The sequence below is a fragment of the Miniopterus schreibersii genome (assembly GCF_964146895.1).
Source record: "Miniopterus schreibersii genome assembly, chromosome: 4".
In the NCBI taxonomy this organism is placed as follows: domain Eukaryota; kingdom Metazoa; phylum Chordata; class Mammalia; order Chiroptera; family Miniopteridae; genus Miniopterus; species Miniopterus schreibersii.
In genome coordinates this window covers 80,117,284-80,145,194 of record NC_138105.1, presented here as the reverse complement: position 1 = coordinate 80,145,194, position 27,911 = coordinate 80,117,284, and the positions used below count along the sequence as shown (strand labels likewise).

The 27,911-nt window shown below is 39.2% G+C and overlaps 1 protein-coding gene and 1 pseudogene across 2 annotated transcripts; one reads left to right on the top strand and one right to left on the bottom strand.

Annotated features, from left to right (window-relative positions):
* Positions 1 to 222: 222 nt before the first annotated feature.
* ZFP2 (ZFP2 zinc finger protein) lies at positions 223 to 15,906 on the bottom strand. The gene is made up of 3 exons (XM_081134639.1): positions 15,660 to 15,906; positions 13,269 to 13,362; positions 223 to 3,586 (listed from the first exon to the last, which is right to left on the bottom strand). The coding sequence occupies exon 3, from the start codon at positions 3,510 to 3,512 to the stop codon at positions 2,118 to 2,120; it is 1,395 nt and encodes a 464-aa protein (XP_080990765.1). The 5' UTR covers positions 3,513 to 3,586; positions 13,269 to 13,362; positions 15,660 to 15,906; the 3' UTR covers positions 223 to 2,117.
* Positions 15,503 to 27,661, top strand: LOC308556336 (eukaryotic translation initiation factor 1 pseudogene; annotated as a pseudogene). Its single transcript has 3 exons — positions 15,503 to 15,569; positions 15,855 to 16,000; positions 27,273 to 27,661. The product of its transcript is annotated as a eukaryotic translation initiation factor 1 pseudogene (transcript).
* Positions 27,662 to 27,911: the final 250 nt, after the last annotated feature.

Sequence of the window (27,911 nt, the reverse complement as noted above, 5' to 3'; positions counted from 1 at the left end):
TTAACTATTCCTATCCCTGCAAAAATTCTTTTACTTCTGTGCTGCTATGTTCTCCTGATTTTTCTGTTTTTCAAGTTTCTTTTGGCTGTTCTTTCTGAGATATGTTCCAAGACCTCCAGTGGATGCCTGAAACCATGGATACTAATGACCCTTATATATAGTGTTTTTTCCCCATAAATACATAAAGTTTAATTTATAAATTAGGCACAGTAAAAGATTAACAATAATATGAAAACAATTTTAATAAGATACTGTAATAAAGTTATGTGAATGTGGTCTCTCAAAATATCTCATTGTACTGTACTCACCCTTCCTGTGATGATGTGACATGATACAACGGCTGCGTGATGAGGTGACGATGCAGTGGGGTGGCATAAGAGTTCATCAAACTACTCAGAATGGTGCGCAATTTAAAACATAAATTGGGGGGGGAGGGTGGAATTTTCCATTTAATATTTTTGAACCCAAGGTTGACTATGAGTAACTGAAACTGCGGAAAGCAAAACTGTGAATGGAGGACTACTGTACTCCCAGAGCACCCTCTAATCATTGTCCTACTACTTATTCTACAGCCTATTAGGAATCTTCACTTGGATATCCACAGACTCATCCAGATGCCCACAGACTGAACTCCTCATTGCCCCACAAAATTGGTCAATTTTATATTTTTAATTATGGTACCCCTATACATCCAAATAATAAATTCAAGTGCTCACATTTAACCAGTTACCATGTTATCTAGATTCTGTCTCATTTTTGCTTGAATTTTTCCTCTCCCATCCCACTATCACTTTCTCAGTTTAAACCTTGGAAAACAAGAATATATCATATTCATTTTGATTTTCTAATCATATCTAACACATGTTTAGCACTTACTAAATGTGTGTGAAATAAAACTCGACTACTATAATACCTATAAGTCTATAAAACTTCTGTAATTGTTTTGCATATGTTTTGAGTTACAAAGATTTTGTTAATGTGTGAGACTTTCATGTCTATTAGTATTTAGCCTATTCTCCTTTCCACTTCAATAGTCAGTACGATACAAAAATATGTATTTGAATCTTACGAAAAGACTATATTTAAATTATATTGTTTTCTAAATAATTAGCTTATTTAACAACTTAATGACTGTTAATTGAGGACTCAAAATAGCATGCTGCCCGGCCGGGCATGGCTCAGCAGTTGAGCATCAACCTAGGAACCAGGAGATCGTGATTCAATTCCCGGTCAGGGCACATGGCTGGGTTGTGGGCTCAATCCCCAGTTGGGGGGCATGCAGGAGGCAACCGATCAATGACTCTCTCATCAATGATGTTTCTCTCTCTCTCTCCCTCTCCCTTCCTCCCTCTGAAATCAATATATATTTAAAAAAAAAAAAAAAAGCATGCTGTTGCATTAAGATTTATACAATTATTTCATCAGCTGTTAGCAACCACCCTATATTTTTAGGGGAGAAAATAATGCATGGAGAAGGGGGGGGCGCATGGAATAATAATGGGATTTGGTAGAGGTAAAGCATTTTAACTCACAATACCCAGGGAAACCAGACTGTAAAATCGGGGCATCTAATAACATATATAACATGGTAAAAGATTAAGGATGTCCCAGCATTCATTATATTTATAGGTTTGTTGCTTTATAGAGCTTACAAGGATCCTGGAGACCTTCTAAATCCAAAATCCCTCATTTACCAAATAAGGACACTGTGACCTGGTGAAAGTAGGTGACTTGTCCAAGTTAGTGACAGATCAAAGAACATACCAGGTCTTTGGGCTGTCCAGTTAAGCACTCTCACATTTTCTCTCTACTGTGAAGTCTCTAACATCCAAAGGAGAATCTGCAGTATGATACAACAGAACTTATCTTCAGCATGATGAATCCTCATTGTTTAGAATATCAGCTACTTAAACCTGATACAAAATTTCACTTTCTGATTCAATCAAGATTTTCTACTTTCATATGGTTTCTCTGCAGTGGTCTGTATGATCTGATATGCTATAAGATACTTCAACTAAAAGATTCCTAAACTCTTTACATTAGGTTTCTACACAACATGACTTATCTGATTATCACTGAACAGTTAATCATGGCAAAGGTCACAGTGAAAACTTTCCTCATGTATGAGTTCTCTGATGTCGTGTAAGGTTTGTACTCCGACTGAAGGCTTTTCCACATTCGTTACACTGATAGGGTTTCTCTCCTGTGTGAGTTCTCTGATGCACTATAAGTGATGAATTTTTAATGAAGGCTTTGCCACACTGATCACATTCATAGGGTTTCTCACCAGTATGAATTCTTTGATGCTCAATAAGGTATGCACTCTGGCTAAAGGCCTTTCCACATTCATTGCATTCATAAGGTTTCTCTCCAGTATGAATAACCCGATGTACAGTAAGGGATGATCTCCCAGTAAAATGCTTTCCACATACTATACACTCATAAGGCTTCTCTCCAGTATGAATCCTCCGATGTTGAGTAAGAGATGAATTCTTACTAAAAGCTTTTCCACACTGATTGCATTCAAAAGGTTTTACTCCAGAATGAAGTCTCTGATGTTCTATAAGGTATGTACTTTGGCTAAAGGATTTCCCACATTTGTTACATTTGTAGGGTTTTTCTCCAGTGTGATTTCGTTGATGCAGGGTAAGAGTTGAGCTCTTACTAAAGGCTTTTCCACATTCACTACACTCATAGGGTTTCTCTCCAGTATGACTTCTCTGATGTACAATAAGATGCATACTTTGACTGAAAGACTTCCCACATTCATTACATTCATAGGGTTTTTCTCCTGTATGAGTTCTTTGATGCACCGTGAGATTCATACTTTGTGTAAAAGCTTTCCCACATTCATTACATTTGTAGGGTTTCTCACCAGTATGAATCCTTTCATGCTGAATAAGGGATGAATTCTTGCGAAAAGCTTTTCCACACTCATTACACTGATAGGGTTTTTCTCCAGTATGAGTTCTTTGATGAACAGTAAGGTTCATGCTTTGGCTGAAGGTTTTGCCACATTCATTACATTTGTAGGGTTTCTCTCCAGTATGAATTCTTTGATGTACAGTAAGGGAGGAACGTTCAATGAAGTGCTTCCCACACACATTACACTTATAGGGTTTCTCCCCAGTATGAATCTTCTGGTGCTTAAGAAGGGATGAGCTCTGGCTGAAAGCTTTCCCACATTCATTACATTCATAGATTTTCTTCCCTACAAACATTCTTTGAATATTAATTAACTCAGAATTTTGTTTGATATCTTTTCCATGTGAATTCTGATAACAGGGTCTTTTTCCCATAGGAATACTTTGTTGTATATCAGTGATTGAACCCTGACTGGAACATCTTTCAAACTCATTACCCCTACATACTCTCCTTTCTGTGAGGATTTCCTTATGGATAACTGCCACTTGACCCAGATGTCTATCCTGGTTTTTCTGTTGCCCCTCTAACCAATTATCAGGTTCCCAGGTTTCCCTTAAAGAAGAATGCCAGAGACCTTCCTTTTCCATTATTACCCGATAGAATAAATCTTCAGTAATGTTAGCTCTGAAGTTGACTCTAGTTTCAAGTCTTGCTTCCCAGCCTGCAAAAAATAAAAAAAATTCAAATGCACATTGCTTTCTGTGCTGGGAGATTGGAAATTGTATAATGTGGGAATGAGAATAAAATTGAGAATACACAGCATATTTTCGAGCTTTTAAAGATGTCTCTAGAATTAGTAAGAGAACTGGAAGGAAAGGAAAAAACAGTGAATGGGTCCGTAAATAGGAGAACTAGAAACAGAGTAAGCAGAGAAAAAAGTGAGCCTATGCAGGACTGAAGTCACTGACCACTGGACAAGGCTAAATAATGAAGATGGAACTAAAGGAAAATATACAGATGACCTGGGATTGGAAGGAGATCAGAAAGCCCTGCCATGTTGTACCAACTGTCCCTACCAGCAATTTCTTCCTGCCTATAATTCTGATACTAAATCTTCAAAAACATCACAGTGTGACACAATGAAGACTGTTGACCCTGAAGTCAGACAGACAGGTTAAGTGGCCCTTAACACTTACCATCTTAACTACTTACTTGTTTCTCTAGGTCTGTTTTCACAGATATAAAATGAGGATAAAAATAATCTGATAAGGATAATGTATATAACCTACCCTTTGGGAACATACTTGTCTGGAACATATTTAAAATTCAAACTCTTAAGGGAGGATAACACAATCTAAAAGCTTTCCACCCCCACAAATTTCAAGCAGGCTATAATTTTTCTCACATAGGTTAAGACAGTCTTAAAGGGCCCTATGCTTTCCTAAATATCCATTCCTTAAAATGAGAAATGGTGGTAGAAAAAGGCAAGAGAGAATCTGTTGAACTGCTTCAGAGTGGGCTGAAAGAAGAACCTTGTAGCCACTCAGACTTTATTTTCTCAAATCCCATTTCTTATCCCAGATGAAATGGACTAGGGCCAATGAGAGGCAAAAAACAGGAAACTATAATCTGAGAATCTGCTTCTCAGCTGCTCAAAGTCAACAGAACAGAGATCAATACTGAAGCAACACAACAAAGGCCTGTGGGCAGGAGATTTTACTGTGAAGCAAGGCTTATGCACTAACTGGACCTCCTCCTTACAACCTGACCTGCTTACATAAAAGACAAAAAGTTGAAGAAAGCCTAGCAGGCTCCACCTCCAAAACACAGGGAGGACCTATCTATCAAGTATGAAAATAACAGGCAATACATGAATTACATATGACCACTTGCCCCACCTCACTATCATATCCATCCATCCAACTAAAGTTCTTTTTTTTTTTTTTTTAGTATGTCTTTATTGATTTCAGAGAGAGGAAAGGAAAGGGAGAGAGAGAGATAGAGACATCAATGATGAGAGAGTCATTGATTGAGCCTGAAGCCCGGGCATGTGCCCTGACCGGGAATCGAACCCTGATCACCTGGATCCCAGGTCGACGCTCAACCACTGAGCCACGCCCGGCTGGGCCCAACTAAAGTTCTTTGAAAACATGTAAAGTGCTACCCACGGACAACATAAAGGGCAAACAGGGATCCATTCATCCTGTCAGACTAAGTCAAGACAGAAATGCCTCCATTCAAAGATAAATGATACACACAAAATACCAAGTTTGGAAATTATGTAAAGGGTTAAGAAGTAAAAAACAAAAATTATAATCCTCAGCTGAGGATATTTTTCCCATTGCTTTTCAGAGAGAGTGGAAGGGAGAGAGGAAGAGAACAAGGGAGGGGGAGGGTAGAGGGGTGAGAGAGAGGGAAACATCAATGTGAGAGAGACATATCAATTGGTTGCCTCCTGCAAGCGCCCCAACTGGGGCTGGAGATCAAGCCTGCAAGCGAGGTATGTGCCCTTGGCCAGAATCGAACCCTGGAACCTTCAGTCTGAGGGTCAACACTCTAACCACTGAGCCAACCCAGCTAGGGCAAGAAGTACATTTTTAAAATAATATAAACGAGAAAAAGCATAAAAATCAAAAGGGAGAATAAACATTGGAAGAATAATTACATGCTTCCAGCCACCCAAAGACATCATAAAGTTATTTTTAAAGTTACATACTAGAAGAAGACATCTGTAACAACGGCCCACAAAGAACTAGAACCTAGATTTGGAAAACAATGTCTATGGAACACTAAACCCACTAGAAAAACTGGCAAAAGACTAGAATACGCACATAAGAAAACGAAACATCAATGAATGGTTTAGCAAGTCCACTACCAGGTACACACACCTAGGTAAATCTAACTTGCAATTAGACCCGTAATTGCATGACTCGTAATTTTAAAAGTAGCACTGCACAACAGCAAAAAGAGAGAAACAACACAAATATCCATCAATAGAATAAACTGTCAAATATTTATACAGTGGAATAACTGACAACAGTGAATGTTTGTGTCTCCCCAAAATTCATATATTGAAGCCAAATTCCAAATGGTATTGTATTAGGAGGTGGGACTTTTGGGAGTTCATTAGGTCATGAGGGCAGAGGGGTGATGGGATTAGTGCCCTTATAAGAAATGAGAGCTTATTTCTCGTCTCTCTGCTCTCTAGCATGTGAGAACACAGCAGGAAGGCGGCTCTCTATGAACCAGGATGAGGGACCTCACCAACAACCTAACCATGCTAGCACCCTGATCTCAGACTTACAGCCTCTGTAACAGTAAGAAGTTTGACTTTTAAGCCACCTGGTCTATAGTATTCTATTATAGCAGCCTGAACTAGCTAGTTAAAATTAATAAACTAAAGCTACACACATCAATATGAATAAATAATTTAAACAAAGTCACAGAAAAATATATATAGCAAGAGTCCACTTAGATAAAGTTTAAAAACCGATGAAAACTAAATATATTGTTTATAGGTTCACTTATGGATGGCAATACTTAAAGGGAAGATAATTATCACAAAAGTGAGAATAGTGGTTACATCCTAGGGAGAGGTAAGAGTATGTGAATGAGAAAGAGCACACAAAGCATGGCGAAGATACCAGTAATGCTCTGTTTCTTACTCTGGGTTCTAGTGCCCAGATGTTTGCTTTCTTTGTTATTCATGCTGTATGGCATGATGGCTAAGACGACAATTCAAACCATACTACCTGGCTCAAATCTGAGCTCCTCCACTGCTAGCTGTGTGACCGTGGGCAGGTTACTTAACATGTCCGTGCTCCAGTTTTCTCACCTGTTAAATGGTCCCTATCTCACAGTGTTGATATAAGAACAAAAATTAGTTAATATTATAGTATTTATATTAGAAGAGTATGTAGATTTTTGTTAAATAATATATATCTTACATTCTCCTGTATATATAACATTTCAAAAATATGAGAACAAAATATTTTCTACTTTAGAAAATACTAATCAAAGTTTAAACATCATTATGTACTGCAGAAAATTTAATCATAAAATTCATTTTATCTCCATGGAATTTTAGATAATTATCACATAATTTAATCATAATTTTAAGATAATTTAAAATTTTATTCTGGCCTTGGCCGGTGTGGCTCAGTTGGTTGGGCATTGTCCTGTGCACCAAAGTACTCTCAGTTCCATTTCCTCTGAGGGCACATGCCCAGGTTGTGGGCCTAATCTCCAGTAGGGGGCACGCAGGAGGTAGCTGATCGATGATTCTTTCACATCAATGTTTCTTTTTCTCTCTCTCTCTCTCCCCCTCTCCCTCTCCCTTCCCCTCTATCTAAAAATCAATTAAATAAATAAGAGTTTATTCTGAAGACTTGTTCCTTAAGAAAAAAATCAATTACCTACAAATTTTTTAAATACTGGCTGATGTGACTCAAGAATTCAACTTGGCCACTACTTTATACATTTACAGAGAAAACCGAATCATGTTCTTAAATATGAAAGATTCAGTAATGAAGTACTCCTAAAGCATTCCTGGAATATTACTTAAATATTCAATTTACACAAAGGACTTATCCAGGAATTCCAGAATGTTCACTATTAGGAATCTATTAATGCCATAATAGGTAATGGAAAAGGGACATATGATCAACCTGATAGATGCTTCCAAAGTATTTTATAATATCCAACAGCCAATCCTGATTCAAAACCAAAAATTTTAGCACTGTACCAAGCACAAAAGTAAAACACAAGAATTCACACTAATAACAGAATCAAGAAAATAGTGTTTATTATTACCACTACTATTTAATACTGTTCGAAAAGTATGACTAATAAAATCAGACAACGGAGAAGGGAGGAAATTTTATTTTTCCAATTACATGACTATCTGAAAAACAAAACTATTAGGGTGGCTTTACTAAGAATCAGTGAAATACTGTGGGCTTGAAACTTGAGCCCTAACGGTCAAAAGCTAGCTCTTCCAGGATTGGACAACACTTCTTCCCATTTTGCTATCTTATTAAATAAAAATTCTGTAATGCACATAGCACTATGCTTTGCCATGATAAGGGTTTGATGATTGTTAACTGTTAATATTACCATTATTATTTTATATTATATAAGATATACCTCTTGCTTCCTTTCCTCTTCTAACCAGGACTTTTAAGTGGTAGCCTATACTCCCTTATTTTATTAAAATGCCTAGTTAAAGAATAGGATTTATATTATTTTGGTACTCATCAAGACATGAACAGGTATCCCCAGAACTGTGGGATCTGGGAAAGCACAGGTCCTTCAGTATTTATGGCTGAGACTGGCCACAGTAAAGGCTGAGCCTGCAAAGTATTGGGGTAGGTATGGGGCTTGGGCAGCAGGGCTCACTCTTCCTAGGACAAGTTTATTTCTTTTCCCATTTTATATTTCTTCCATCCCCTGTGTAATATTTCAGCTACTCCTCCCATTCTACCAGACTATTTCAATACTCACCTGATTGGACTTCCTGCTTACACTCTAGCTATCCTACAATGCATTCTCCACGCAGCAGCCAGAATGCTCTTCTGAACATGATCATTCATTCAATAAATGTACATTGAGCCAGGCACTCTTCCAGGTGCTAAAGCTAAAGCAATGAATAAAATACACTTCTGCCCTTAAGGAACTTATATTTTAGTGAGAGGAAGGTCAGTCAACATAACAAATAAGTATAATACTTATTTAAGTGGTATGCCTTATGGAAAAAATAAAAATAAAATGGAAATAGGGAATATAATGAGTGAGGGGAAAGGTTTGTAATTTTAAATAAAGTCTTCAGGAAAGGAAAGTGACTGAAGCAAAGATGTTAAGGACTAAGGAGGAGGAGTCACAGGCCTACTGAAGAAAGAGCACCCAAGAAAGAAGAAACTGCCCGTGCTGATGCCCTGAGGCAGGGCTGGACTGCCTGTGCAAAGATGAACACACTTTTGGATACTCCTACATTTATTACAGTCTTTTCTCTATAACAGTATATAAATTGAGTGTGTGTGTGTCTAAATACACACACAGGTAGTTACTCAGTACATCTCTGAGAATGAAACAAAATCATGTACGAAACACAAATAATAAGTTTCCCAGTTGACGGGTAGTTAACAGTAGCTTTCTGGAGAGCTTTAAATGTTATATAATCTCTGCCGGCCGGGCGTGGCTCAGCAGTTGAGCGTCGACCTAGGATCCAGGCTATCGGGGTTCGATTCCCAGTCAGGGCACATGCCTGGGTTGTGGGCTCGATCAATGACTCTCTCATCATTGATGTTTCTGTCTCTCTCTCCCCCTCTCCTTTCCTCTCTCTGAAATCAATAAAGATATATTTTTAAAAAATAAAAAATAAAAAATAAATGTTATATAATCTCTAACTGTACCTTATTTTTTAGGCATAATCTTTTATATTTCTAATATTTTATACATGCTCTTAATTTGTTTCCCTCAAAACTGAACATCAGCTGATTTAAGTCAAATGACTACTGATTAAAGGCTAAAAATTCACTGCTTTCCACATTACTAATAAGTTCCATCTTTGTTTCAATGTTAATGAGTTTATTAGTGATAATACTGTCTCCAGAAACAGCACTTCCAAATTTACATTTTCTACTCAGCTTTGATAAAACAGCAAAATCTAACAAAGCATTCAACAACTGTACACATGAAAACTTTAGCACAGAAACAGAAAACAAGCATCTAAAAAGAATATTAGGCCAGAATGCAGAAGTTCTATTTTCACTAAATATACCAGGAAACAAGAAGTCACAGCAAGGCAAGGAAAGAAAATAACGGGGTTTTTTTAGAATTAGCGTTAAACTCAAGACAAAAGCAAAACAAAAAACCTGTGTTTAAATTCTGGCATCTCATTTCACCTCTCTGAGTTTATTTCTTCCACTGTGAAAGGGGCTAATGATACCTACCCTGTGGGATTGTTATAAATACATCAGATAGATGATGACCAGGGAAGAGCCAAGCACAGCACTCAAGCGATGCTTCCTTATCTTGGTTTTGGACAGGACAATAAGACTAAATGGTAGCTTAATCTGGCAGCAACATCGAAGAAAATCTGGAAAGAAGACCTGGAGTTTGCACATCATTGTGTTTTCTGGGCTCCATGCTCTCCCTCCTTTTAGTTTCTCCTTTCTAACAGGTATCTCCGCTGTTGTAAATACATTCAAGTCTCTTCCTTGGTAAAAAACAAATTGGAAACACTCTACTACCTCTGAGTTCTTTCAGTTCTTGCCCTTTCTTCCTTTTCCTCAAAGTTAACCTTGTTGAAATGACAGTCTATACTTAAGTTTTTAATCGTTTACTCTTCAACCCACAGAATGTTTCCCTCAAACAGAAGTGCTCTTCCCTGGGTCCCAGACCACTTTTCATTACACTCTTGGCACTGCCGCACTTGCCCTGCTCTTTTCTCTCTTCCCTTGCCCCAGCTCTCCCTAAATTCTCTCCTCCTTCTTTGACCACTCTTTGTCACCTTTACTAGAGTATCTTTGGATCCCAGTCAAACATTATTGTTCTTTAGGGTTCCATCCTTGCTGCTTTGCCCTTATTTCTCACAATTAATAAGACAAAATGATATGAATATCACATATAACTCTCAAATCTGTCTTTTCACCTGATTTCTAAAAATTCTACTTGATGTCATTCAATATTCAACTCAACAAACATATATTAAATACCTCCTCTGGCAGGTATTATGCCAGGCAGAGGATATAAAGAAAAGTAAGCTCAGTCATGACAATGGGCCTACATACTAGTAGCTACATAGACATTCAAAGACACAAGGAAAACAAAGTGTGAAATGCAGTCATAAACAAGTGAAGAATCTTTAGGATCCAGCTGGATAGAGAAGTCTGAAGACAGGTAAAGAAATGAGAGAGGAAAACAAAGTGTCAAGAATACATGTGTTTGTCCTGCTGCTTCCAGAAAACCCACCAGAATGACAGTGGGATAATGAAAAAGGCCTATATAAACCCACTAGAATAACCTAGGGAACAAGGGGAAAAATGCTACACACTCATACAAAAAAAACACACCCCAAATAATTTAAATATCCTCATACAGACAAGAGAAGTTAATGCATGCATTAAAATAGCTATTAAAAAAGAATGAGAAGGCTCATAGAAATAAAATATATATATATGACAGTAGAAACAGATTTTTTTACAGGACTGAAAGATAAAGTTCAAAAAATCTTCATATCTCCTTGCACTCTTCCCTTCAAACACCACCATGCCAACCCCTGCAGGTCTTCGTGCCTGCTGTCCCATGCCCAGATTAGGTAACAGTACTGTATCATTTTAAGTTTCATCATTTTAATTACTGTATTTTGGTTACGTAAAACAAGGGACTTGTTTTTAGGATACACTGAAGTATTCAGAAATCAAACCAGTGACTGGGACAGGGGACGTGGACTGGAAGGGGGTGAGGACAGCTGGGTGATGAAATTGTCCTACAGCTTCACTGAAGTGGTGCATTTGTCAAAATTCAAAGAACTATAAGCTCAAAGTAGGTTATTTTATATAAATTATACCTGAAAAAAAGCTGATATAAAAACATAATTAACACTATTTTAACTAAATAAAACAAATCAAGGCTAGTGACAACCAAACCACAACCTTCATCAGCCAAAATCTTCTAAATGCTCCCCCTTTAAACCTTCTAGAAACTCCCTTTCTCTAATATCTATTTTTGTGAGTTATGTTGCCTTTTATAACTGAGCTTGATAATATCAAGGAGAGATACTTGTCTTCATGAAGCCTTCTTAAAATTGGCTCCTTTGGGCCCTGGCCGGTGTGGCTCAGTTGGTTGGAGCGTTGTCCCATACACCAGAAGATGGTGGGTTCGAGGCAACTGATGGATGTTTCTCTCTCTCCCTACCTCTCTCTAAAATCAATTTAAAAAGCAAAACTGGTTCCTCTGCTAAATAAACAAGTGACACATTTAAGAGAGCCTAACACATGATCTAATGAATAGAGAAAACACTGCAAGTCCTCAGCACTGCAAACAAGGTTAAGTAAGCCTAACCTTAAAAAATAAAGATATTTGGACCAAGTACCCCTAATGTCTTATTTCCTTTTCCAGAGAAGCAATAACTCCAGATTCTAGTAAAAACTAGCACCTTCCATTTTAAAGCAATCAGTGCAAAAACACCAAGGCTCCTCACTCACTGTTTTTGCTCCATGATTTCCTCTAGCTGATGGACACTGCTTCTTCCTAGAAAAGTTCTTATGCCAACTCCCTTATCAAAACTCCTGCGACTCCTCCACTACCGCCATGCCTACCACCTCACCAAGAGACAGACTCCTCCTTCCCGGAACTTGAACCCAAACTTTGTATCTGACACCTCACTACTAGTCAATGCTACATTCCACTCCACCTCTAAACTCTAAATACCAAGCACTTGGCTAGAATGGTGCTAAGGATGCCTACACTTATAAGTGTCTTCAACATCTCAGGAACCATGTTGGGCACTTTTTACTTAAATTATTTCATTTGAACTTTCAACAAATCTATGAAGTAGGTGTTATTAAATGGAATAAGCCATGTGAAATTCTTACCAGTGTCAAGAATGTGGCAAACACTCAGTTAATGCTGTTATTTCTACCACCACCATGAGGAACTAATGCTTCAGGGAACAAAGTCACCTGCCCAAGACAGCACAGGTGTTAAATGGTAAAGTCATGATATAAACTTGGGACATTCTGACTCCATTACAGCAAATCCTCTCCCATTATCCCTATCCATCCCTACTTTTCCTGGCTGCCACAACGATCTTCTCCTTCTCCAGGTCTTGGAACACTGACAATCTGGGTACCTAACCATACTTGTTCTTATTATCAGATTCATGAACAATCATCCTGACTGTATCTTGCAGAGATGTGACTTTTTATGTTCCCTGAAGAGTCCATAGCCCTGTAAGCATCAGACTATCTCTCATATGATGCTTGTTTCTTTTCTGACCTTTGAACAACACCAAGAGCTCAACAGGCCAACTGAATGAGGAAGCAACAGCTGAGAACAGAGCTGAGGGAAACTGAGGGGAGCTTTGTGGAAAATATCCAACATTCAGAGAATTCAATAGCCCTGTCCTCGCCCGGTTGGGCGTGGCTCAGCGGTTGAGCATCGACCAAGGATCCAGGCAATCGGGGTTCGATTCCCAGCCCTGACTGGGTTGTGGGCTAGGAAGCCGATCAATGACTCTCTCATCATTGATGTTTCTATCTCTCTCTCTCTCCCTCCTTTCCTCTCTCTGAAATCAATAAAGATATATTAAAAAAAAAAAGCCCTGTCCTCTGCAGTGACACCCACATACAGTACAGGAGTAAGGAGTAAAGGAGAGGTTTGAGATTGAAAAATGAGCTCACCTGAGCTCCCGATGATAGAGGTCCAATAGCCATTGCCTTCTCCGTCCTTCCTGTGGGGTCCTTCCTAGGGGATGGGCAGGAAGAGGAGGCAGAGCTGATGGAAGGAAAAGAAGCCATGAAAAAGGAGACTTCTGCAACAACAACAAATAAAATACCTATAGATAAAGCAAGTAAGACATGTACATGATCTACATAAAGAAATTTATGATTTTTATTAAGTTTATTTTACTAAGCTTATTTGACATATATGAAGAAAGATGAACAGCCATACCATATTTCTGGGTAGTATGTCACAATATCCTAAGCTGCCACTTCTTTTAAATTAACACATTCCCAATCAAATTATACCAAACAAATCTTTTAAAGTTAAGTATGGCCCGGCCAGGCGTGGCTCAGCAGTTGAGCATTGACCTAGGATCCAGGAGATCACAGTTCGATTCCGGGTCAGGACATATGCCTGGGTTGTGGGCTCAATCCCCAGTCAGGGGCCTGTAGGAGGCAGCCGATCAATGACTCTCTCATCATTGTGTTTCTCTCTCTCTCTCTCCCTCTCCCTTCCTCTCTCTGAAATTAATAAAGATTTTTTTTTTTAAGTTAATTATGAAAAAGATGCTATTTTTAAAAATTTAATTGTGTCGTATAGCAACAGCCAGGAAATTTCTGCAAGGGAATAGTGATGAGCGAGAACTTGCCCACCAGATATTATGAAGCTACGATAATTAGGACCTAATGTTATTGAATGGCAGAATCACTCATTCACCAGACACATTGTTATCACCTAATGTGTACCAGGCACCATTCCTCTGGAGGGGGTGGGGGTGAATACAGCTGCAAACAAAACAGATAATCTCTCTGCCCGCCTGGATGTTATAATCTAATAGGGAAAAAAAGTCAATGGAACAAATAAAAATCCTGCCAACACAAACAGTTCAGACAAAAAAATTATATATAAGAATTCAGGATATGAAAAAAGTGAACTTCAGGTCAGTGAAAAAAGGATGAATTATTCAATAATTTGGAACAAGGGTTTACCATTTGTAAAAAGAATAAAAATTTGTACATAAAATGCAACTAAAGAACTAGAAGAAAATGCAGATGAGCATTGGACTAGAGGCCTAATGATGCCAAAGGCCCAAGCTTAAAGGGAAGGTTTTCATGTCTGACCAGGCGAAGATGTGACATTTCTGCATAGTAAGGAAACACACCTGTGTATCATATAGAAAATTTTAAGACAAAATACAAACTGCATAAAAATATACATTAGTATTCAGAATGCAAATTTAAACAACCCTATCATTTGCACCTCTCAGAAAGTTAGAGAATAGTTAAGTAATGCCCAGCTTTGAGGTGGGTCATTCAAGCACGATTACATTGCAAATTTTTAAAACTGCTACTTTTCTGGAGAATAAGACAAGAAGTATCAAAAACCTTATAATAGGGCCCAGAAATTTCACTATAAGAAATTTAAAGAATGAGACAAGAATGCAAAGATATATGTTGCCAGGTGGCCTGTATTGTTGATGATACTGAAACAAAGCAAAACAAAACTTGAAGGCCTAAAGATAGGATTAAGTATGGCACAGACATACTTTTTCCTCACATTCATTAAAGTGACAGCTTAGCTATTTTTAAAAATCAGTATGTTTTCAATATTAACGTTTTTTAAAGATTTATTCTCCATGTTGATTAAGTGGACAAAAATATAAAAACCACAGACCTTAAGATTTGTGCATTTTAAACCCCTTACCAAATGTATTTCATAACCCATTTTTAAAAGCAAATTGACAAAAAGGTATTAATGCCTATATCTTTAAGAACAAAGAGTTTGTATGTTCATACACATATACATGCCAACATGCAGATCTTGACAGTTTGCAAATGTTTTTTCCCTTTTTGCTCCTCTGAATTTACTAGTTGTCCTATTGTGGTTTTATTATTATTATTATTTGGGAGGGGGGGTTAGAGGGAAAAAATGCTTTAAAAAAAAATTAAAAAGAAAGAGAAAAAGATTCCCTGAGGCAGAGAACCTGCTCAGGGTTGGCCTCCCATTCTTACGAAGAAATGGGTCAAGGAAAGCCCCCGCCGCGCCCCTCGGAATCGGCTATAAGCGGGCGCACACAGAGGTGCGGTTTACACAAAGGGCAAATTGGAGCCTGGAGCCCCCGCACCAGGACCAGCATCCCCCAAGTGCCGAGCGGGACCCGGGAACATTCCGGGGCGGGAGGAACCCAGCCATGGTCCCGCACTGGCCCTCGGACCCTGGCCGCAGCGCCACGCCCGCCCTCGCCGTTCCTGAGACAGGTGTGGGAAGGACCGGGTCAGGTAAACCTCGGCTCCCGGTGCCCCCCAACCCCCCGCCCGGCCCGGCTCCCGGGGCGAAATGGAGCGCACCTGGAACAAGCGGCCCGGCGCTGCGCAGGGTGCCACAGGACGCGGCCCCAATCCATCCGCCGCCGACCTCACTTCGCGCGTGGCCCAGCTCTCGTCCTGTCCGGGCGTCCGGGCCTCCCCGGGCGGACAGCGCGGCCAGACAACGTGTCCAGACGCTGCCCAGCACTAACCCTCACCCAGCATGAGCCCGAACAGCCAATGCGGACACCATCCCGCCCGCCTCCTCCCAGGGACACAGGACTACATTTCCCAACAGGCAGCTGGGCAGCGGCGCGTGCGTCGGAGTGCGCAAGCGCAGGCCCGAGGAGGCGGTAGCGCGCAGGCGCAGGCCCGAGTGTGTGGTGAGAGTGGTGGGGAGTGGGGTTTCCACGCGAGCGAGGGGCGAACAGACAGCGTGGACTCCCAGAATGGCTCCGGTGCATGGGGTTGCGGCTAGCCAAGCTGGGAGCGGTGTGTACTGAGATTTTATCCAAACTACGCTAAAGAAGCCCTTCCTTAGAGCATGACAGTGCCTGATCCATGGGAAGGGGAGAAGGAGCTGACAGCCTGGGCTAAGCTTCACTTTCTTCCTCTGCAATAAAGGGAGCCCAGAAGAGCCTCTTGCAGAATTGTCAGAAGAATGAGTAGAAGAGGTAGTAACATCTGGCGTACATAGTGGGCACTCCATGAATGGTGGTTACTGTACCCACTCCCCTAGCCTCCTCTAAGGGCTTCAGAATTTTCACTGTATAGAATGCAGACAGAATCTCCAATTAAATATGTGGCCAGAGTTAGTTTTAGCTAGTTCTGCTGCTGGAACTTGGAGAAGTACATGACTTTTGGGACAGATGGTAGCTTGGAGTGTAATATTTGGTTTTCTAAAAATAACTGCTGGTTTCTTCTGTTTCTATTGCTGTGACAAAGACTCAACCCTTGCCGGGCCGGGCGTGGCTCAGCGGTTGAGCCTGGACCCAGGATCCAGGCGCTTGGGGTTGGATTCCCGGTCAGGGCACATGCCGGGGTTGCGGGCTGGGTCCCCAGTTGGGGGCGTGCAGGAGGCAGCCTATCAATGACTCTTTCATCATTGATGTTACTATCTCTCTATCCCTCTCCTTTTCTCTCTATGAAATCAATAAAGATATATTTAAAAAAAAAAAAGACTCAACGCTTAACCAAACTTTAGACAGGTTTCTCTGAGTCCTCTTTTCTAGTAGGCCTGGTTCCTGAGCCTTGTCCTTGGCCTGTAGAGCTCAGTTTTAGCAAGAATCCTGCTAAATCAATTTAGGTAGAATCCCCATTCTTAATATCTGATCAAATTCCTAATCCCCTACTCTTGATATCTAAATCTGTGGCCTGCCTTTATTTAGCAAGAGTCCCCCCAAACTTGCTGTGTACTTTTGGTAATTTTCTATCCACTGACCCTCTTAATCTGCTTGTTTGCTGTAAATCCCCATCTGTCTTTGTTGTAATGGAAGTTGAGTTTGGTTTTACTGAAGTCTCTCTCCCCTGTTGACAATAGTACTGAATAAAATATGTTTTCATTGTCTCTATTTCTCTTTGAGAATTGTCTGAACTATTTCAAAATATTGAGAAATATGAAAAATCTTCACAATTCATTTAATCACGCTAACGTAACCCAGATAATACCAAACAAACTAAGTAAAAAAATCTATCTCTGCACTAAGACAAATACCTTGAATCAAACAATTTCTCCAGGATTACATTCTTAAAATAGAAATTAACTGCCATGTCCCAGTGCATACAACTCCCAGCCAGGTCAGAATATGCTTTCTTTAATCAAAACAAAGCAATCACGGTTAACAGAGAAATTAATATTTCTTATAATTATAGCTAGTCCCCACTATTCTGTTTCTCCCACCCCTGACACAACTAGATTTTTAAAAAACCTATAAGTGTTAATGCCTCTGTGGTTTCTCTTGAGAAGTCTGCTTTCATTCAAATTATTTTTTTCTATTTAATAAAGTGTTATTTCTCTCTCTAACCTCTTTTGATTTTTTTCTTTGACTTTAGTTTTCAGAAGTTTAAGTATGATGTGTTCTGGTGTGAATTTCTTTGGATTTATGCTTTTTTTAATTTACTAAGCTTCTTGAATCTACAGGTTCATGTCTGCTAAATGTGGAAATTTTTAATTACTACTTCAAAGATTTTGCAGGCCCATCTTCTTTCTCCTCTCCCTTCATAACTTGGATGATATGAATATTAAATTTTTTGTTATAGTTCCAAAAGTAACTGAGGCTATGTTTTTTGTTTTTGTTTCTAGTCTGTTTCCTCTGTCATTAGGATTGAATAACTTACAGTGTGCTATTTTCAAGTTCATTGATATTATTCTCTATCCACTCATTTCTACTCTTGAGCCCATTCAGTGAATTTTTAAATTTTAGGTTACTGTATGTTTCTAGTTCTGAAATTTTCATTTGTTTCTTTATCTCTTCAGTTTCTTTGCTGAGACTCTATTTTTATTTATTTCAAACATTTTTGTAATGCTCCTCAAAGTATCTTTATGATGGCCACGTTAAAATCTTTGTCAGATGGGGAGAAAAAGGGACATCTGTAATATTTTAAACAGAAATAAAATTTAAAATAATAATAAAAAATCTTTGTCAGATTATTCTAACATCTTGTCATCAATTTGTTAATGTCTGCTAACTGTCTTTTGTTGTTCAAATGATCTTCCTGGTTCTTGGTATAATAAAAGTATTTTGTTGCATCCTGGGCATTTGGGGTATTATGTTACAAAACTCTGCTTCAATTTCATCAGTTGTTATTGGCCTCAAGTTTTCTGATTCTTCCTGATTCAGTTTTAGAAGGTTTTATTTTTCCAGGAATTCATCCATTTCATCCACGTTGTCCAGCTTGTTGGCATGTAGTTGTTCACAGTATTTTCTTACAATCCTTTGTATTTCTGTGGTGTCAGTTGTTACTTCACCTCTTTTGTTTCAAGTTTTATTTATTTGGGTCCTTTCTCTTTGTTTCTTGGTGAGTCTGGCTAAAGGTTCATCAATCTTGTTTATCTTTTCAAAGAACCAGCTTTTGGTTTCATTGATCTTTTGTATTTTTTTTACTTTGCTGTATATTATATTGGTGGTGTGGAATATAGATACAATGTCTCATCCATTCTCCTCCCTCCCCAGTATGCATGCAAAAGATATAATGGGCAGATTGTATGGGAGTGAAGAAAGAAGTTACCCATGTTGGGGTGGAGTGTGTGGTATATGAGAGCATGGGCCCCTACCAAGTTCCAACTTCCCCTCCCACCCTGTGGGAATATAGTGAAGACCATCTGAAAGTGTACTGTAGGACCTTGGGAGCCTGACCAGCTCCTTCATCAAGAAACAGCCAAAAAGAAACTGTTCTTGGATGTGAACCCAGTTTGTACACAGCTAGCGTTTTGATCTCACACAGCTTGTGCACAAGTGCATACACCCTGCATGCCCTGTTTGCTTTGTTTTCTGTACTCTTTATAGCCTTGTATTGTGAAAGCTTATGTTGTAAAGGCTTCACCAGCAGGCCAACCCCAGTGTACACGTAGGTCCTAATAAACTCATGTCTTTCATAGCCAGTCCTCCAGGTTATTTCTTTGGAATCAGCAAGCAATACCCAGAGGGCTTCTCAGACCTCGGCTCTTTGCATAACAGGGCACTAATCCCATAATGACTGCCCCACACTCATGACCTTGTCTAAACCTAATTGCCTCCCAAATGCCCATCTCCAGATACCAACCATCATATTGGAGATTAGGGATTCAGTGTGTGAATAGGGACACAAACATTCAGGCTATAGCAGCGTGTTAATGACAGCACAGGGTGCTTTCGTTGGTAATAATGAACAAGCTCTTTAAGCAGGTCTTTCTGCTCATAGGGGATATAAATTTCCATCTGATTTGGACAAGGAAGGATGAAAGCAGAATTGCCCTAGAGAGGACAAGCCTTTCAGACAAAAGTCAGTAGATGATGTCTATAGTTGGTACTTTTACTTAAGCTTTCTTTGGTATCCTTTGTGTCTACTAATATCAATTGTGTTCACTGATGGCATAATCTCTGAGGCCTGCATCTCTCCCTCCACTGCAGACCCCTTTTCTGTTTGACTGTTGTATGGACCAAAAGAAAGACCTTTCTTTTTCTTTGCTGTGGCCTTCCACAATTTATGAGAAGCACCTGGTAATTAAACCCCAAGATTGTTGTCTCCTCTGATTCAAACAGCCCCTCTGTTCAGACTTGGGACAAGATAAGCTACTCTCAAAGCTACATTCATTTTTTATTTTTATTTTTTTTATCCTTACCCAAGGATATTTTTTCCATTGCTTTTCAGAGAGAGTGGAAGGGAGGGGGAGAGACACAGAGAGAAACATCGATGTGAGAGAAACACATAGACTGGTTGCCCACACGCACCCCAACTGGGGCCAGGGATCAAGCCTGCAATCCTTTAGTCTGAGGGCTGACGCTCTAACTACAAAGCCAAACTGGCTAGGGCAAGGCTACAGTCTTGCATCCGCCTCCTCCCTGCAGTTTTCAAAACTCAGGGATAATTTGAACCAAGGAGTCTCTAGTCAGTAGAAAGTTCCCTTCCACCCCCCCTTCAAACAAGCCTCTTTTGAACTCCTCATAACTTTTGCTCTAAGTATGTTTTATAGGCTTAGGAAAAATACTGATCAGACACCTCCCTAGGACATCTGCCAGACTGTCTTCTGGAAAGCAAACAAAGTATAACTTTTCAAGACAACCTCCCTGGTATCTGTTCAACTTCAAGACAACCCAAACCCCTTTCTTCCTTATTGCCCAGCAACAGTACCTGCTTAAACGCAGGCGGGCCCTTTTGTTTCTTGCCCTTGTATTGATTAGCATACATTGGCCCTTTCCCTTCTCAGGGAATGAAAAATAGACTTTCTCTATGAATCTATTCTTTTAGTTGTGAAATCTTTCACAGCCTGCATCTCTGGCCAAAACCCTAACAGCTGTGATCACCTATCAGGCTGGCAAATAAGGTTGACTCAATCGGGAGCCCCTGTAAGCCTTAAAAAATGCTACCAATGCCACTGACGTCCTTTGGCATTAGTAACATTATCCATTTGTATCATAACAGCCCAAAAAAATCTCACAGTCCCCCACAATGGTGAAAGCTACTTGTCTCTCAAATATTTCCTCCCAAAACAATTCAGAAGAAGAAGAAGGGAAAGAAAAGAGACACAAAATCGTGTTCCTGGCAAAACTTGAAGACAGAAAATGCCACAACTTAAAAGAACTATGGAAAAGATAAAAATCATGGAATTGCAGCTTGAGATTTCTCACCCTCTGCCCCACCCCTGCCCCAAAGGCAATGGAGAAAATCTGTGGGGATCCAAAAGAGGGTGTGGATTGTGAAAAAGAAGATACCTACTAAGAAGGGATCCTGGTGGCTAACTGGGCTCAAATTTTTTTAAAAAGAGCCTTTTCTACACAGGGGCCTCACACAAACTACACTTCAGGGAAGAGCCTACACAAAACTGTCTGCCTGCACTATGTTTCTGCCATCTGAACCAGCCCTTCAAAAGGAGTTTCTGGAATCCTATTTCAACCAATAGGACTGAGGTTTTCCCAGTCTGATTGCTGCCGTGAAGGTATATCCCCACTGGCTTTTTCACTGACCAAAGTGACTCCATTCTGAGCAGTCAGAACAGTGCCTTTTGGAACAATCAAACAGTAATAATGGAGTTTTCAGTTGCATAAGGATGGACCAATCAGGGACCAGGAGCAGGGATTTCTGTTTTATATAAGTCACCTCCCCTCTGATTCTGGGAGTGCACTTTCCCTTTCCACAAGAGACTGTGTTTTCTGGCTGGTGTTGAAACAGCGAAGGTGTCTTGCTTGAGCAGAGTGGAGCAGACCAGTGCAGGACAGGGCAGAGCAGACCAGCAAGGAGCAAAGCAGAGCTATCTAGCTGGAGACAGGCCTGGCTCAAGGGTTTCCTTACTCCAGGGCCTCCTCACAGTAGTGCTGTGTCACAATTGAGCAGTTTGTACTGAATAAAGTGTTCTTCTTCACTGCAACCCAAACTGGGAATTCCTATTGGTGTTGAACTGATGTCAACAACCTTTGGTTGACAAGGGAAACTAGCAAAGGAATCTAAGGTTGATGTAGAACTAGCTCCAGAAAGACTAAGCTCACTCTTAAACTGAAAATACTTCAATAACATCAGAACAGATCAGAGTGTGAACTAAAAAACAAAAAGGGATGAAATCTTCAAAATACATAGCTTCTTGGGAAAGTAAAAGCAAGAAGGAAAAGAGAAGAATTCTTTAGCAATAGGGTGGTGAAGGGGGATAGAAGCAAAAGGGGAAAATCCAGGGTCTTTCAAGACAAAACTGGAGGTCTAATTGGAGGTCTCTCCATCTGTTCCCGCCACCAACAAAACAAATCTGCTAAATTGGATCGATTTTGCTGTATTGACATAAGGGGGCACCATTGAGCTGCTTATTTCATAAAATATCTCCAATCTCTCTCCCTCCCTCCCTCTCTCTCTCTCTCTCACACACACACACACAAAATAGAACAAAAGGAATGTAGTAAATCCAGAGAGAGTACCCTAATTGCAAAAATTGAGGAAATAAAAATCCACACAAATAAACTAAGAAGTCCACCAGAAAAATGAGTCAGAAAATAGAAGACACTTGTAAACCAACACTCCAAACAGAATTAGTCAAACAAGCATTTGAGGATATGAAAAAAATCACCTTACATCAAAAATTCAAAAACTAAAAAACTAAGTACTGTCGTGGGAAGAGAAAAATAAAACCAGGGATAAATGAAGACAGTTGAATCAAATCAAATAATAAATGGAAGAAAAAGACAGAATTATCTTCAGATACAGAATAAATTATAAGGTACCCAAGAAAGAATAGACTCAAATAAAAATATAATAAAGGGCATTGGAGAAAGGCAGAAAAACAAGAAACAATGGTGATGACATGAAGAAAGAAGTAAAAAGGAGTCAGGGAGAAATTAATTGAAATGAAACTCCAAACACTGAAGGAATGATCTGTGTACTATTGGAGAAAAACTGAAGGAGAAAAACAAAACAACTAAACAGAGCTAATATTTAACCATAATGAAAAATATTTTCCAGAAATTTAAAAACCTGCATTTACATATCAAAAAGGCTTTCCAGGTACCTGGAAAAGTTGACCCAGAATGGCCAACTCTGAAACATATTCTAGTAAAATTATTCAATTTCAAAGATTGAGATAAAATCCTCAAGTTCTTAAAAAAAAATTGTACAAAGTTGAAACAATTAGAATGGCATCAGACTTTCCAAAACTAATATTCAAAGTAAGATAATTAGCATCATTTTAAAAAAATAACAACACTCTAACAAAAATGTAAACCAAGAATTTGATAACCAGCCCAGCTGCCCTTCAAATGCACACAAGAAGTTAAAGAGCTCTGTATCCATTAGTCTTTTGGAAGAATCTATGAGAGGATGCACTTCAACAATAGAATGATTGTTTCTCACACAGGGATGAACTAGAAATTCTACAGCAACTTCCTGAGTATTCTAGGATTGAACAATTAGCAAGTTAGCAAATTTATTGTGAATAGTGACAGCCATGTTTCTCACTGTTGGAGAAATAAGTTAAAAATTAGCAAAGGGAAAAGGCTAGAATGAACTCTGTGGTTTGGACCGGAACTACTTCCAGTAAGAACTCGTAGTTTTTAACATGTATACAGACAAGTAGATATAGAAATAAATATAGAAGTGTATGTGGATATATATATGCATGTTTTTGCTAGCTCTGCCTTCTGAGAAGACCTAGACCCATACCAAAAGCAAACCTAAACCAAAATGAGACTTCATACCAAGTAGGATGGCTATTATCCAACAAATTTAAAATAACTAGGGTTGGCGAGGATGTGGAAAAATTGAAACTTTGTGCATTGCAAGTAGGAATGTAAAATGGTGCAGTCATCATGGAAACTGTTTGTCAGTCCCTCAAAACATTAAGCATACAGTTACCATTATGATCCAGCAGTTCCACTCCTAAATATCTACCCACAAGATTTGAAAGCAGGGGCTCAAACAGATACTTGTGCATCCATGTTTATAACAGCATTATTCACAACAGCCAGAAGGTAGAAGCAACTCAAGTGTCCATCCAGAAATGAATGGATAAACACAATGCGGTACATCCAGACAGACCATGGAATATTATTCAGCTATAAAAATAAAGGAAATTCTGACACATGTTCAAACATGGATGAACCTTGAAGATATGCTCAGGAAAGTAAGTCAATCACGAAAGAACAACTGTTGTTTGATTCCACTCATAGGAAGTTCCTAGAAGAGTCAAATCCAGACAGAAAGTAGATGATGGTGACAAGGGCTGGGGTGGGGGGTGAAAGTGGGAAGTGAGTGTTTAATGGAGACAGAGATTCAGTTTGGGAAGGTGAGAAAGTTTTGGAGATGGATGGTGTTTATGGTTGTGCAACATTGTGAATTTACCTAATGCCACTGAACTGTACATTTTATTTTATTTTTAAATATGTCTTTATTGATTTCAGAGAGAGGAAAGGAGAGGGGGAGAGAGAGAAACATCAATGATGAGAGAGTCATTGATTGGCCACCTCCTGCACACCCCTCACTGGGGATGAGCCCAAAACCTGGGCATGTGCCCTGACCAGGAATCAAACCTTGATCTCCTGGATCATAGGTCGATGTTCAACAGCTGAGACAAACTGTTCAGACAAACTGGCTGAACTGTACATTTTTAAATAGTAAAACAAATAGTAAAACAAAACAAATAGTAAATAGTAAAACAAAACAAAACAAAACAAAACAATATTCTAAGTACCATTTTCTAATAAAAGAAACCAGAGCTCATTGGAGAAATGGTTGATCTGGACCTGAGACAGGAAAAACACAAAATGAACCTGGATCATCTTGTGATGAAAGCATGCGAGATGGATGCAATAGTCAATGCAAAGAGGTTTTTAACTGCCAAAGCTGAAACAATTTGAGCAAAAAAATAAATAATGGCATAATCTCTGAGGCCTGCATCTCTCCCTCCACTGCAGACCCCATGGAATAAAATAAATATTCTGAGTACATAGTGATCTAAATAAATAACTGAATACGTAAATAAATGGGAGAGAAGGAACACTCTTCCTCACAAAATTCCAATTAATAAATGTACAATAATCGAGGTTAATAGAAAATCACCATTAAACACACACACACACACACACCCCACAACTGCCACAGGTAGAATGCATTGATGGATACCAAAATTCATGGATTAAGGTTTGATGAAAAATGGAATATTATCTAAGTCTCAAAGTATCTTTTTACAAGATATTTATTCACTACCATGGGGAAAATATTAACTTTCCAATTGAGTGACCTGGCCGATAGCACCTTAACCAAATAACTATTAACATTGCAAATAATAAGTGAGATGAGGCACTGGGAAGGACATAACATCACTTCTGTGGTGCTTTTACCAAAAAGGATAATCTCAATCTAATCACGAGAGAGAGAAAAATACCAGATAAACTCAAATTGAGAGAGTCTACAGATAATTGACTAATAGTCATCAAAAATGTTAAGGGCATAAAAGATATAAAAAGCCCGAACTGTCACAGATTGGAGGAGACTAAGGCATGTGACCACTAAATGTGGCATCCTGGACCAGAAAAAGAGCCAACCAAGATCTGTAGTTGGTTAATAATAGTGTATCAATGTGAGTTTCCTGGTTTTGATCATTGCACTGTGGTTGTAAAATGTTAGCATTGGAGAAAGAATGTGTAGGAAATCTTGGACTATTTTCCCAACATTTCCATAATTCTAAAATTATTTCACAGTACAAAGTAAGTCAAATAGGAGCATCCCAGCACTTCGTAACTCATAGCTTTTGTCTTACTCAGTGCAGAGGTTCTACTGAGTCTGTGCCTGAGTGGTTCCTCCATCATTTCTCCTCCTTCAAGGGCAACTAAACAGCACTGATTTCCAGCATCTAAAATAATTCTTCATACGTTCTATCTAGTTCATTTTTCACTTGTTTCAATCAGGAGAGTCAATACATCTAGGCTGGACATTATCATGAGGATATCTTAATTCCATCTTTACAAACACAAACTGATAAATCAGAATTGTCATAATTACCAGAAGAATTTTTGCTGGGAGAATCCTTTCTGACATTAACCGAACTAAGCCAAATTTATTCCTGAATCCTTTTTGTTTTCAATAGAGTTCAGCAGTTTTATTTTTCATTTTTTCTTTTTATTTTATTGGAATTACTTTTATGTTTTTTATTTTTTATTTTTAAATAAAAACTGTAGAGTTGATGTACAATATTCGTTTCAGGCGTAAAAACCGTAATTAGACATTTATGTAGCCTATGAGATGATCACCCCAATAAACCCAGCATTCGTCTGACACCATCCATAATCATTACAATATTATTGACCATATTCCCTATGCGGCACTCTACACCCCCATGACCGTTCTTCAACCACCAATTTGCACTTCTGAATCTCTTCACCTCTTTCACCCATGCCCCCAACCCCTCTTGCATCTGACAACCAGAAAAATGCTCCCCCACATCTATGAGTCTGCCTCTGTTCTGCTTGTTTGTCTATTTTGTTCTCTAGATTCCACATATTAGTGAACTCATCTGGCATACACCCTCTAGGCCCATCCTTGTGGCAAGATTTCATTCTTTCTATGGCAGAACCATATTCCATTGTATATATGCACCAGTTCTCCTTTATCCATTCATCTATGAATAGACACTTAGATTGCTTCCACATCTTGGCTATTGTAAATAACGCTGCAATAAACATATGGATGTATATGTCTCTTCAATTTAGTGTTTCGGGTTTCTATGGATAAATAGCCAGAAGTGGAGTTGCTGGAGTTCCTTCTTTGTCTCTTGTTATAGCCTTTATTTTAAAATATATTTTGTCTGGTATATGTATTGATACCCCAGATTTTTTGTTTTGTTTTGTTCCCATTTTCATGAAATATCTTTTTCCATCTTTTTACTTCAGTCTGTGTATGTCTTTTAATCTAAAGTGGGTCTCTTGTAAACAGCATATGTAAAGGTCTTGTGTAATCCATTTAGTCACCGTGTATGAAATTAAATAGATTCGCTTGCCTTGATTCTTTAATAAATTTGCCTGCTTTAATTGATTTAATAAATGGGCTTTATGACAACACAATCAGGCTCTCTCATTTAAATTCATTTATTCAAGAAGACAAGAACTGGGAAGGGGATAGCCCTCTCCCTCCGACTCAGGAGGCTGTCTGATAACACCTTTTCTGGGATCTCTGGGTTGCCTGTAACAAAACCATCCTATGTGGTTACTTTAGGTCTCTGAGTTTGTAAGGCTGCCATGCAGGCCTCCCCTGAGCTTGTCAGGTTTAGTATGTGGCCACACTATCTTGCACCCAAGTTATTGCTGTTGTTCCAGAACTTCAGGAGTGGGGCCGGCAGGAGAAGAGAGTACAAGGAGGTGATCACTCTCTTTTAAATGTCCCATTCTGGACCCCAGTGGCTAAACGACCACTGAGAACTCAGCAACCTTCCCCTTGAGCCCCCCTTGCTTTCTGCCTGCTCCTTCCCCCCCCACAAACCTTCTTCAGCTGCAGCCTTTCACCAGCCATTTCTACAAGGAAAAGAAATCACATTGTATATCCACTATCCGGAACCTCCGCTCTTTTGACCCCTTTGTTGATGCAAGTAAAGGTGATGACCCGCTTCCAGCTGGCACTGAGGATTATATCCATATGAGAATTCAACAGAGAAATGGCAGGAAGATCCTTACTACTGTCCACGGGCTCGCTGATGATTACAATAAAAAGAAACTGGTGGAGGTGTTAAAGAAGAAATTTGCCTGCAATGGTACTGCAATTGAGTATACAAAATATGAAAAAGTAACTCAGCTACAGGGTGACCAGCATAAGAACATATGCCAGTTCCTTGTAGAGACTGGACTGGCTAAGGACACCTGCTGAAGGTTCATGGGTTTTAGGTGCTTTTGGCTCACTGAAACTTAAGTGAGAATTTCCTTGCAATGAGCAGAATTTCCCTTCTGTCCCTTGTCAAAAGTTTAAAAACCTCACAGCTTGTATAATGTAACCATTTGGGGTCTGCCTTTAACTTGGACTAGTGTAACTCTTTCACACTGTAAACTTAAAAAATCCATAAAAATAATTAGGTAGTTAGATAGACAGATGATAGAGATAAATAGATAGATGATAGATAGATAGATAGATAGATAG

Coding starts and splice junctions, on each gene's coding strand:
- ZFP2 (XM_081134639.1), bottom strand. CDS start 3,512: ATGGAAAAGGAAGGTCTCTGGCATTCTTCTTTAAGGGAAACCTGGGAA.